The sequence below is a fragment of the Hydra vulgaris genome, chromosome 04 (genome assembly GCF_038396675.1).
Source record: "Hydra vulgaris chromosome 04, alternate assembly HydraT2T_AEP".
In the NCBI taxonomy this organism is placed as follows: Eukaryota; Metazoa; Cnidaria; class Hydrozoa; order Anthoathecata; family Hydridae; genus Hydra; species Hydra vulgaris.
The window spans coordinates 26,832,501-26,847,379 of NC_088923.1; the positions used below are offsets into that span (position 1 = coordinate 26,832,501).

The following is a 14,879-nucleotide window of genomic DNA, read 5'->3' on the forward strand; positions in this document are numbered from 1 at the left end:
CAAGCCATTATAAAAAGGCTATGCCATGGAAGATGAAAATGTTTTGTTTAAACTGAATTTCTAATTCACAAAAGATTTGTTTGTTTTTGCAAAAAAAAAATTTGCATTAAAAAATGATAAAAACATAATTGCATAAAGTAAAACCAATAAAAAAAAATCTTTATTTTCTACTTAATTATCTTTTGATTTATTTTTTATTTTCACATATATCAACTTATAAACTGATGATAAAATATAACATCATATATAATAAATTAAATATTCATAAACTAAATACAAATATTTTAAAACTTTTTAATTATTATTCTTAAATATTCCTTACTTGTAAGCAGCAGCAGCCCATACCAAATCCCATGCAGTCCATGTATACATGATTTGGTAAAACAGCTAATTTAGCTTCACCATCATCATTAGGTATGTCTGGGTAAAATGGTTCAGGTGTATTTATATCTCTAAATACTAAAAAAAAACTTGAACATCACAACATAATAGCCTTTAAGTATATTTTTACATCATATTACTATTTGTGTTATTATATAACTATGTGTGTTATCATATAACTATTATATTATTACATATATATATATATATATTATTATAGCGAGTCAAAGATTAAGTACAATTTATTAGGCTCAATTGTTGTTGAGTTTTTTTTTTGCTAAAAACCTTAAGCCAGTATGACATTGAGCAAACTTTTTAAGTGTAATCAGTTTGCCTCAAAAATTTAATTTTTTTGAATAGACACACACACAGTTAACATAGTATAAAACCAATGTAAAATACTATATAAATTTACAATGTGTAAAAACCTGGTATATTTATGCTTGGTCTTGATCCCCTTCTGCTTCGTATGTTTTTTGTTAGAGTCCTTTAAATTCAAGTTTTATAAATTAGAAAAAAAAAATATTTATCATATTAAATATATAATATATTATATTAGACTTTTATTAAACAAACATTTATTAAGTTAAAATAGTTTTATTTTGTTATTGTTTTAATAGTTTTCAGGAATAAAAAGTTTCTGAAAAAATTTACAGGATACTAGGATTAAAAACTCATGGGTATTAGGGTTAACTATTGGTTGATTTTAAAATTATTGCATATATTTTTTTAGACCTTAAGTAGTATTTTCAACACTACAAAAAGGAAAAAGATTTTAGAGAATGCTAACAAGAGATATCCAATCAAATTGGCAAATAGTTTAGGTGGGATACAACAACAAGGTTCTGCTATTGGTCCAATTATATTTTTTATTTTCATAAATATGCCAAACTTAATAAAAAATTTGTGTTTATACAGATGACTGTTAAATAATTACACATGCAACAATTAAAAATTGTTTAAAACACAAAGCGATACTTATTCCTCAGTAAACTGGACTATTTCTACAGCAAACCCAGCTAAACTTTGAGAAATGTAAAGTTACTCTCTTTTGAAAAAATAACAATAAAACAATAACAAAAAACGCTTTTTTTTGCGCATTTAACTTTCTTAAGTGCTGGATAATAAAACACAGTTTAATACAAATGTTTTTAAAAAATTATGATATCATTTTAAGTTTATTATAAGAAAATAAGGCATTACAATTTGCTATAGTTTAGTAAGGAATTTATAAATTGATTAATCACCCTAATAAATTTTGTCTCTATAAAATTTTAAAAATTCATAATAATTTATTTTTAAATTTCAAAATTTATTACGTATTGTTATTACTAAAGTTTATTTATCAAGCCTTTCCAGGAAACGTGAACGGATTTTTGTCTGTATGTCCACGCATGAGTATTTTATTTTAGACAGTTTGGTCACGACCATTTGCTAGCTTTTTTATATTATGCATTGCGGAAAAAACTAAGTTTCAAAAACAAAGAAAGCAAAGCTAACAAAATAGGAAATTAATATGAACTTCAATTAAATACTTCAACTTCAAAAAAATAAATTAATAACTTAAATAATTTGTGTCCTGTAGGGACAGGTGGAAAAAAAAAAAATTTGGGAAGAGGTGGGATTCAAACTATGGACATTCCGTGTATGAAGTAAATGCCTTATCCAAAAAAGCTAAACGTGCGTATACTTATGTAACAAGTAAATATAATTATAAATATTTTTTTTGTTATTCACCTCCTCAAAGCCGAGAAGGCCACTACAGATGAAGGAGGCTACTTAATAGTGGTTATAACCCTCTCTCAACTCTCTAACTCCGAAACACGAACCTTGACGAACAAGGCTACTGCGCGGAGAAATAAGTTGAACGCAGTACTACTAGGGACATGGTGGGGATCGAACTCAGAACCTCTCGCTTATGAAGCGAGCTCTATACCACTACACCACTACCGCACTATATATATATAGTGCTATACGATAAAATTTATACATTAAAGTATATGCATGCATTACATAGACATTCTCATATAGGGACAATATATACTTGTTACATTAAAATTATACAAATATATTTTACAAACAGATAGGAATTTATATTTTGCTTTCCTCTTTTAAAAAGCAACAAATAAAATGTAGGAAAATCATTCTTTTTAATGACAACCTAAAACAATTTTTTTTTTTTTTTTTTTGCTTTGCCTTATCCAATTTTGTAGCTGAAAATAACAACCACTCTAAAAAATAAAAATAAAAATGGTATGCAAATTGTTTGAATAATTTTTTTTTTTAATATCTTTTTATTTAAATTTATATTAATTTCTTATTTTATTAGTTTTGCTTTCTTTGTTTTTGAAAATTTTTTCCGCAATGCCTAATATAAAAAAGATTGCAAACAGCCATGTCTAAAATAAATTACTCATGCGTGAACATGCAAGACAAAAAACCGCATGCTTTTCCTGGGAAGGCTTACTTATTGTTAATAAATTTTAAAACATTAATTGATAATTTAAATTCTATTTGAGTCAAAAACTCACATCAAAAAAAAAATCATTGAACTCTTACATATATATAGCTTATCATAACTGTAGCTGCTTATCTAATGCAAACACATATTTGTGAAACTTACTTGAACCTGGGATGCAATGGGTAAATAGCTCGATCAGGATAGTAAAGTGAATTAGAAGAAGGATTTAATGCAGGAGAAGATGCTAATATTGGCTCAGTAAAACCTGGACAACCAATTCTAAGTTGAAAAAAAAAATAAAATAAAATAAAATAAAATAAAAACAAATAACATATATATATATATATAAATATATATATATATATATATAAATTATATATATATATATATATATATATATATATATATATATATATATATATATATATATATATATATATATATATATATATATATATATATATATATATATATATATATATATATATATATGAGTAAATGTTCCAGGTAACAAAAAAAAAAACTATTCAAACTTAGATGAGTAAAATATATTTATTAGTTAAATTTTGACAAATATTAAAAAAAATTTTCTCTAACACAGAAGGCCTTTTATATAGAATCTTCAGGTGTGTTTGAGATTTAAAAAACTATAAAAAACTCTTTATATTGAACTTCCTATAAAAAGTTTAAAAAGGAAGTAATTAAGGTTTATATAAAAAACTATAATTAACAAAAATATAGCATAACTTGATACTTGTTGGTAAGGAAAATTTTAAAAGTAATGTGAAAATAATTACTTCCTTAGTTATAGTTAATATATATATAGTTATATATATATATATATATATATATATATATATATATATATATATATATATATATATGTTTATATATATATATATATATATATATATATATATATATATATATATATATATATATATAAGTTTTATGGTTCTGAGGCCGGCTGGTAGTCAGGTTTCCTGAACTCTGTGGTAGCTCTCAGAGAGGCTGATTCCATCAACAGCTGAAAAATATCAAAGTATTAACAGTGCCATGTTGCGCATGGATGGTGTCCCTGTTTGTACTTTTGGTGTGCATTGCGGAGGCCACATTTAGAGCCCTTTGTTACGGCTTAGGGTTTATTAGTAATAATGAGGCAATTGCTTGGGCTATTAAATGGTGCTCTGAGTACTATCTATGCTTTGAGTCAAGTTCTTCAATCTAATTTAAAAATGAATAAAGTACCAAAAACTATAAAACACAAAAAACCATCATCATCACCAAGTTCTCTAAACCTATCATTCACTAATATTCGTGGTCTTCCAAGTAACTTTTCTTCTGTTGAGTCTTATCTCTTGCAAAGTTCACCAGACCTACTTGCTCTTTGTGAGACTAATTTGAGTTCGGCTGTCTCATCTTGTGATCTTAGTGTTGATGGTTATCTTCCTCTGATTCGTAAAGACTCCAATAGTCATATGCTTGGCCTGGGCATTTACATTCGTAAGAATTCACCTGTTTGTCGTGAAACTAGGTTTGAATCCACAGACTATTCTTTCATGTGCTTTCGTTTAGCACCACTTCACTCTATTGCCTTTCTCTTTGTTCTATATCGCTCTCCTTCATCTCAAGACTGCACTCTTGTTGATGTTATTTCTGATCATATTGACCAAGCCTCTTTATCCATCAGCTAATATAGTTGTTGTCGGTGACTTTAATGCTCACCACTCTGAATGGCTTGGCTCTAGTGTCAGTGACTCTGCAGGCATTAAAGCCCACAACTTTGGCCTTTCACAATCCTTAACTCAAATAGTTAACTTTCCAACTCGCTTTCCTGACAACCTGAATCATTTACTTTCTCTACTTGACTTATGTCTTGTTTCCGATCCTAATCTGTGCTCAGTTTCTCCACATTCACCCTTAGGTGCTTCTGATCACAGTTTGATCTCTTTAAAACTAATATCTCATTCTTCTCCATCACCTGAATACCCCTATTATCAAACCTCTTACAACTACAGTAAAGCTGACTGGGATTCTTTCCGTGATTTTCTTCGTGATGGCCCTTGGGTAGAAATCTTTCAACTTCCTGCCGACAAATGTGCTTCTTACATAACTTCGTGGATTCAGGCTGGCATGGAATCTTTTATTCCCTCTCGACGATTCCAGGTCAAGCCTCACTCTCCTCCATGGTTTTTCTCACACTGTGCTGCTGCGATTGCGAATCGAAACCACTACTTTCATATTTATCAGCAAAACAATTCTCCAGAAAACAGACGTCTGTTTATTACTGCTAGAAACAACTGTAAAAAGGTTTTGTCTAACGCTAAAACCCGCTATTCTCAGGTCATGAAATCTCGTATCTCATCTCAAAAATTAGGCTCTCGTGACTTCTAGAGAATCTTTAATAATATCAATAATAAGGGCAAATTTATAATTCCACCTCTCTTGTATGGTTCAGACTTTGTCACCTCACCTAAAGACAAAGCCGAACTGTTTGCTAAAAACTTTTCATCAATATCATCTCTTGATTCCACTAATTGCGTTCTACCTGATATTGCCAACAAACAGGTTGATCCATTGCTTGACATTCATATCACTCCAGCATCTGTATCTAAAGTGATTTCCTGCCTAGACTCTTCTACAGCTTGTGGCCCAGACAACATACCTGTTATTGTCTTGCAGAAGTGTTCTCCGGAGCTGTCGTCTATACTCTCAAAACTATTCAACAAGTGCTTATCAGAGTCTTGTTTTCCAGCCTGCTGGAAAGCCGCATCTGTTATCCCTATCTTCAAAAATTCTGGGGAGCGATCTGATTCGTCTAACTACCGTCCCATAAGTCTTCTTCCTATCATAAGCAAGGTTTTCGAATCTTTAATTAACAAACACTTAATTTCTCATCTTGAATCTAATAGCTTACTTTCTGACCATCAATATGGATTTCGATCTTCTTGTTCTACAGCTGATTTGCTAACAGTAATAACTGATAAGTTTTATCGTGCATTAGATAAAGGTGGAGAGGTTAAGGCCATCGCTCTTGACATTTCAAAAGCGTTTGATAAAGTTTGGCATGCTGGTCTTCTCCATAAGCTTTCTTCTTATGGTGTATCCGGCAACATCTTTAAGATCATTGAATCCTTCCTTTCCAATCGTAGCATAAAAGTTGTCCTCGATGGACAACACTCTTCTTCTTATTCTGTAACTTCAGGGGTTACTCAAGGTTCTATCCTTGGCCCTATACTCTTTTTAATTTACATTAACGATCTTTCAGATATTCTCACATCTAAGGTGGCATTGTTTGCTGATGATACTACCATTTATTCTTGTCGTGATAAGAAACCAACACCCTCTGATTGCTTGGAGGGGGGATTTGAGCTTAAAAAAGATCTTACTTCTGCTACAGCATGGGGCTCACAGTGGCTGGTGAACTTTAACTCAGCTAAAACTCAATTTTTTTCAGCCAATCGTTATCGCAATAATTTAGATCTTTTATTTATGAACGGTGATGTACTCGATGAGTCACCTACTCTTCATCTTCTAGGATTCTTACTTCCAATCTTTCTTGGAAACCATATATCAAATCGGTTGCAAAATTAGCATCTGCTAAGGTTGCATCTCTTTATCGAGCTCGCCACTTTCTTTCTCTGGATTCTATTCTCTATCTCTATAAATCTCAAATCCGGCCTTGTATGGAATACTGTTGCCATATCTGGGGCGGATCTTCTAATGATGCCCTTTCTCTTTTAGAAAAGGTGCAAAAACGCATTGTAAACATAGTTGGACCTGCTCTTGCAGCCAACCTTCAACCATTATCACATCATCGTAATGTTGCTTCTCTTTCTCTTTTCTACAAATACTATAATGGGCACTGCTCTAGAGAGCTAGCGTCTCTTGTACCATCTACTAAAATTCATTCTCGTGTTACTCGTCATTCAAGTAAGTGTCATCCTTTTTCTGTGACTGTTCCTAAGTGCTCCAAAAACGCTTATTCGTCTAGTTTTTTTCCTCGAACATCAGTTCTTTGGAATTCGCTTCCTTCATCTTGCTTTCCTGATTCATATAATTTGCAATCTTTTAAATCGTCCGTCAATCGTTATCTTGCTCTACAATCTTCATCTTTTCTCTTACAGTAACTTCCAACTTTAATTAGTGGCTGCTTGCAGCCTTGTTGGAAGCGAAGATATTTAAAAAAAAAAAATATATATATATATATATATATATATATATATATATATATATATATATATATATATATATATATATATATATATATATATATATATATATATATATATATATATATATATATATGTTTGAGGTGGGCTACAATTTCGGTATGTTTTATACCCAAATTGTACCCTTAAGTTTTAACTTTTAAAAACCTGTACTGTTTTTTTTTTGGTTTAAAACAATGTAGTACCATACTTTACTATAAAATACTATTTTAAATCAAAACAAAACACCAGCTATTAAAATAAAGATGTTCTCTAAACTGAAAAATAAAAAGATTAAAATTATTTCAAGAGTAACAATTTTACAGGAATTTTATAAAAAAATTTTTTTGAACAAAAACAATTAAAGTAATTTAAAACAGAAGTTTGAGTAATATCAAAGTAATTTTAGATGTTTCATTTTTTTATAAATTACCCTTTATTTTTAGTTAGCCCTCTTACATTTTTAGATAAAGTAATTCAGTTTTTAGAAATTATTTTGGGTGAACTAAATTTTCAAGTGCTCTAGAAAGGCTCTCAAACCAAATAGATAAAAAATCTTCTTGAAAACACACAAGCATAATATAACTGTACAAGAAAACTCACTATCTGGAGTAGGATGTCCCAATTAAAACAAAACATTTACATGCATTTTTTTCCATTCTCTGATGTCTGCTGAATTTTTATTAATATAGCACTAATTTAATATAAATTCTTTTAAGACCTCAATTTCAACAATATGCTAAGTCTTAATTTTTCGGAATTTAATGAAATTTGTTTTCATTTTTCCAGTCTTTAGACATATGCAATTGAAATATAACACTTTGAATTAAAGGATAAAAGTTGTGTTATGTGATTATGTTAAATTTTATCCCATAAAATAAAAAATTAATTTTTTCATGGTTCAAAGTAAAGAATATATCTATAAGTATATATATAAATATACTCCTTACCTAACTTGCTAAACCACTTAATGCTATAACACCCAAACGTTATTTGTATGTAGAGTTTGTTTGTGAAGGTTTGTGTTTCCAAATTATAAGATTAACAGAGGTATATAACAACAAAAAGGAAAATTTTTTGAAGTAAAAATGGGGAAAAGAATAAAAGCCTCTTTAAATATATAGTGACTTGTAACTATAGCGACCATTTGCGCTAAAAAACTACTAAAATTAATTTATAATTTCTTTATAAGTTACTTAAACTCTTCACTAAAATTAATTGCAAAATTCAAAGCTATAGCGTATTAAATTAATAGTAATCCACAAATTTTTAAATTTCAAAACTGGTAAATAGTTTCTAATGAGAATTTATACAAAGATAAATTAAAAGCAGAAATTGCTATTGATTAATAAAATTCAAAAGATTTAACTTATAGAACTAATGTAAGGTTTCATTAACAGGTTTTTTATGAAATTATCATAGAAATATTGGTTTAATTTATAGATATTGTTTGTATGAATTTAAAAAATTTTTACCTAGGAAATGAAGCAAAGCAAATAACAGTTTCATTTTCTTTAAGAACACGCATTAATTCTTCACGTCTAAAAATGTTACAAACTCTGATGATTATTTAAAATTTGATCATAAAAAAACAAACGGAAAACAAATAACTTTAATTATTTAAACATTGTTACAAATAACTATAATGATAATTTTTTAAAAAAATTTACAAATATTATGTAAATATAAATAATAATTGTTACAAATATTAATACAATTGAAATATTACACTCAAATGCCAGTAACCTAACATTTTTATCAAGCTAGACGTGAAAGGCAAATGTCCAAATTTCATATGATCATCAAAAAACTGCATATGTATATATGTATGTATATATATATATATATATATATATATATATATATATATATATATATATATATATATATATATATATATATATATATATATATATATATATATATATATATATATATATATATATATATATTCTAAACCATAAAGTATAGGAATTTATATATATATTCCTATACTGTACGGCTAAGAAAACCTATTTGTGGTAAAAAATGGCTCTACGCTTGTTTGTTGTATTAAAGCTGACAAAATTAAGGTTAGATTATGTCAAAACACATTAACTTAATTGCAGGAAGTAATTAAACCACAAAACGGCAAATTAAAAGACTAGAATGTTTTTAAAAACATTCTAAATGTTTTTAAAAATATTCTGAACCATTTTATTTTATTTTTTAAAAATAAAAACATTCTGAATGTTTTTTTAAATATTTTTTAACTGTAAAACATGCACGGAGTTGTGCTATCTTATAGCCTAACATGCACAGAGTGTTGCTACATCGACTATCTTATAGCCTGACTCGCAACGGAGTGCTGCTACATCGACCGACAAATAGCCTGACTCGCAACGGAGTGCTGATATATTGACTGAGGATTTGGTTTGGGCAGGCAGTCTATCAAATAATTGAAAAAAATTTTCCGGTCTTTAAAATTAACAAAAACCTAAAACTGACATTTTATGGTAAAAACTTTAAGACGACCATGCAAGAGTGTATATATATATATATATATATATATATATATATATATATATATATATATATATATATATATATATATATATATATTATATTAGTAGAAAATCACTTAACTAAATTTTTTTCCATTTGACACTGTGTTTCATAAAAAAAGATTCATCCGAACTCTGTTGAATCTGTGTTGTTGAAACACATGTTTTATGTTGAATCGTTGTTGATGAAACACAGTGTCAAATGGAAAATAATTTAGTTAAGTGATTTTCTACTAATATATAATTGCTCTGTTCTTTTAAGAACATTGAGCACTCTATTGTGTAGAATACTTTTTAAAGTTATTTAAATATATGTATATATATATATATATATATATATATATATATATATATATATATATATATATATATATATATATATATATATTTAGCCGAAAAAAAAATTTTAACAAATATGAGTAAATGTTCCAGGTAACAAAAGAAAAACTATTCAAACTAAGATGAGTAAAATATATTTGTTATTTAAATTTTGACAAATGCTTAAAATTTTTTTCTCTAACACAGAAGGCTTTTCATATAAAATCTTCAGCTGTGTATGAGATATACAAAACTATAAAAAAACTCTTTATATTGAACTTCTTATAAAAAGTTTAAAAAGGAAGTAATTAAGGTTTATATAAAGAACTATAAATAACAAAAATATAGCATAACTTGATACTTGTTGGTAAGGAAATTTTAAAAGTAATGTGAAAATAATTACTTCCTGTTTATATGTTCATTGTATCATGTCCCTGTTTATGAAGGTGAGCTTCATAAATAAGAAGTAAATTCTCATTTGAGAGTTTTAACATTAGAAATAATTTAAAAAAAGGTTCATTTTTATAGCAATTGAAAAGGTGCTGATCAAATTTATCTGAACCAATACCTGCTCTGCATGTGTAGATGTGTAGATTAGTTCTTAACCTTAGGTTATTAGTTTTACCAATGTATGTTGTTTTTCCATCGCATCCATTACATGATAGAAAATAAATAATATTTTTTGAATTACATGATATTGAAGTTTTAATGTACCATACTTTACCAGATGATGTGGTAAAATGGTTAACAAACTGAAGATACATTGTACATAACTTACAACGTTTTGATATGCATTTTAAAACCTTGCATTCATCGTTAATAAAAACTGGTTTCTTATTAAAACTTGATGTACTAATGTGTCTTAAAATATTTTTTGGTTGGCGTTGTGATAGTACAATAGAAGTGTTTTCAAAAACTGATTTTACTTTCAATAATGAGTTTTTCAATCAACTAATCGGAACAGCTATGGGAACAAAAATGGCTCCACCATATGCTTGTTTAGTAGTAGGATATCTTGAAGAAGTGAAATTATTTCCTAAAGTTTTACCAATTTTTTTCAATAAAATTGAACGCGAGAATATTCAAAACAATTTCAAAAGATACATGGATGATGGTTTTGTCGCTATTAAAATCAATTAATGTTAATTTGCTGTTAAAGTGTCTCAATTCTTTACACCCCGATATCAAATATACAGAAGAACAATCTAAAATTTCATATACAAATACCACACAGTACTAATTTTTAAACGTTTTAGATATAACAGTTATTCTACATGATAACAACATTATTGAAACAGATATTTTTTATAAACCTTCAAACTCCCATGACTATCTAAATTACAAAAGCCATCACCCTAAACACACAAAGGAAAATATACCTTTTACATTAGCTAAACGAATCATTTGTTTTGTATCTAATCCAATAAAAATGGAAATCAGACTTCAACAACTAAAACAATTTTTAGTTCGATGCTATTACCCAGTAAAAATCATTAATAATGAAATCTTTAAAGCTCGACTACAGGGACCAGCACCTCAAAAAAGAGAAAAGAACAAAATTATACCTTTTGTAACTACGAATTTTGCAAATATTAATTTTGAAAATTTGTTAACTACTCTACATGGTATTTTGCAACTATCTGTTTTAGACAATAAATTAAAATCAGTTTTTGAAAACACTTCTATTGTACTATCACAACGCCAACCAAAAAATATTTTAAGACACATTAGTACATCAAGTTTTAATAAGAAACCAGTTTTTATTAACGATGAATGCAAGGTTTTAAAATGCATATCAAAACGTTGTAAGTTATGTACAATGTATCTTCAGTTTGTTAACCATTTTACCACATCATCTGGTAAAGTATGGTACATTAAAACTTCAATATCATGTAATTCAAAAAATATTATTTATTTTCTATCATGTAATGGATGCGATGGAAAAACAACATACATTGGTAAAACTAATAACCTAAGGTTAAGAACTAATCTACACATCTACACATGCAGAGCAGGTATTGGTTCAGATAAATTTGATCAGCACCTTTTCAATTGCTATAAAAATGAACCTTTTTTTAAATTATTTCTAATGTTAAAACTCTCAAATGAGAATTTACTTCTTATTTATGAAGCTCACCTTCATAAACAGGGACATGATACAATGAACATATAAACAGGAAGTAATTATTTTCACATTACTTTTACAATTTTCCTTACCAACAAGTATCAAGTTATGCTATATTTTTGTTAATTATAGTTCTTTATATAAACCTTATTTACTTCCTTTTTAAACTTTTTATAGGAAGTTCAATATAAAGAGTTTTTTTATAGTTTTGTATATCTCATACACAGCTGAAGATTTTATATGAAAGGCTTTCTGTGTTAGAGAAAAAAATTTTAAACATTTGTCAAAATTTAAATAACAAATATATTTTACTCATCTTAGTTTGAATAGTTTTTCTTTTGTTACCTGGAACATTTACTCATATATATATAAAGACCTCAGTGGAAAAACCGGCGTTGCACATTTAAAAAGTATTGAGAAAGTATTTGTTGATCATTAATAAATGTCTTTATTTAAAGCAAAGAGAAAAAAATTTTTGTATAAAAAATTACAAAATAATTTGTTTTGAATAAATTTTAAATAAAATAATTATAATATAAATTTTTTTAAATTGCTTAGTTTCATTTGCTTAAAATAAAGACTTTTATTAATGATCAATAAATACTTTCTCAATACTTTTTAAATGTGACAACGCCGGTTTTTCCACTGAGGTCTTCATATATATATATATATATATATATATATATATATATATATATATATATATATATATATATATATATATATATATATATATATATATATATATATATATATATATATATATATATATATATATACATACACATACATACATACATACATATATATTATATATATATATATATATATATATATATATACATACATATATATATATATATATATATATATATATATATATATATATATATATATATATATATATATATATATATATATATATATATATTAGGGTGGTCCTTATTTTCGAAAGTACATATTTTTTCAAAATTATTTGTAATTTTGTTCAGTTACACCAAAACATTAAAAATACAAAATTTCAGCTCAATTAGATAATATTAATACGTGCCGCATTGGCCTTAAAGTTTCATGCATCTGACTGTCTAACATGCTATGACGATGCTATGCGCAACTAACCACCAAGTGCATTCTGAATTCGCTACAAGCGCAACTACAAGTCTCTACAAGTCAATTTTGTTTTTACACATTATTTGTTCAATGCTACATTCGTTTTAGTTTCGTACATGAAGTGCAAAGAAAAGACGTGCTATATAAGTAATTGATAAAAGTGCCAAAATGTCCACTTTTCGGAAAAATATTTATCTAGTTGGAGTGATGAAAAATCAAATCTGCGGTAGTAAATTACCATGTAAACGAGATGTTTTGAGTGTACTTTTTATAACATGAGTGGTAAATTTAAATCTTAATGACAGCAGTGCTTTAGTTATTGATGAAGTGGTCATTTTTTGGAAAAAAGCAAGAATCCCAGTTCAAAACCATTCAAACTGTATTTCGAAATTAAAATCTTTGTACCATAATGTCAGAAATTTAGAAAAATCTAAAAATAGAGATACTGAACGGCAGAGAGAAAAAGAAAATGATTTTAAAGAAGATTTAGACAACCTTTTCGATATTGCCACCTTAAATGCGTTAAATAAGATTAAAATCGCCGAAGATAGAGAATTTTTAATTAAGCAAAGGGAGAAAGGTAGAGTAGGTTGTATGTTGGGAGTAGATATCAAATTATTACGTAAGGAAAAGCGGAAAGAAGAACGCACAGCTGCAGAGTTGAAAAGAAAAGAAGATTTGTTGGAAAACTCTAGTTGTTCGATTGCATATTTTGAAATGGAAGATAAAAAAACGAAGATTCACAGAAAAAAGTGATAAATCAAGACAACAGTGAAGATGACACATATTTAATATTGGAATCTGAACAGGGTCCATCTTCAAACAAGAGAGGACGAAAGACGTTAATGACACCTCGCCTGGCCGCTGCCTTGGACAAATGTAAAGTGAGTGACAGGGATGCAATGCATATTATTTCTGCCGTCCTAGAAGCTCCTAATATAGATATCACCGAGTTTGTTCTCAATAGATCGTCTATCAAAAGAAATAGAGAGATTTTGCGGAAAATAAAATATTCATCAATAAAATTGGTAGGAAATGATGCAAATTTTATTGAAGTGCATTGGGATTCCAAATTATTGCCTGATATCACAAAAAATGAGAAAATTGATCGGCTTCCTGTGATCGCGGTTGGTTTAGATTTTGAACAATTATTAGGAGTACCTGGAATTGCATCATCAGGAGGATCGGAAGTTTGCTCTGCTGTGTTCCATATCACTGATGAATGGAATTTAACCAAAAAAATTCAAGCCTTTTGTTTTGATACTACAGCATCAAACACTGGACGTATAAAAGGAGTTGCAGTTCTGCTTCAACAAAGGTTAGGGCGAGATATTTTGTGGCTTCCATGCCGACACCATATTTGAGGTCGTATTGGCTGGTGTATTCACGAGGACAAAAGCAATTGTAGCATCCGGCCCTGAAATTGCTCAACTCAAAGCACTGAAAGAAAACTGGAAGAATATTGATAAAATGAAATTTTTAGATTATACCAGCGATGAAGCCGTTTATAATGCACTGAAAGATGTAGCGATTGGAATTATTTATTTTGTGAAACAGAAACTTGCAGAAGAGCAACCATGTGATGACTACAAAGAGTTTTTGCAATTGACGCTCATTTTTTTGGGAGATAAAACAAATGTGAGTTTTAGGGCCCCCGGTGCATATCATTTAGCACGATGGATGTCTAAAGCGATTTATTGTTTAAAATTTTTTTTATTTCGCAATCAAAT

The 14,879-nt window shown here is 28.0% G+C and overlaps 1 protein-coding gene across 1 annotated transcript in view; it reads right to left on the reverse strand.

The window, feature by feature from the left end:
• Nucleotides 1-14,879, reverse strand: part of LOC100199320 (glutamate--cysteine ligase catalytic subunit) — a 38,938-nt gene that overhangs the window by 7,821 nt on the left and 16,238 nt on the right. Inside the window, exons 5-8 of the mRNA XM_065795925.1 lie at nt 8,529-8,594; nt 3,005-3,121; nt 810-868; nt 323-459 (exon numbers count right to left, since the gene is read on the reverse strand). Of these exons, the coding sequence (XP_065651997.1) occupies nt 323-459; nt 810-868; nt 3,005-3,121; nt 8,529-8,594 (379 nt within the window). The remainder of the gene's footprint in view (nt 1-322; nt 460-809; nt 869-3,004; nt 3,122-8,528; nt 8,595-14,879) is intronic.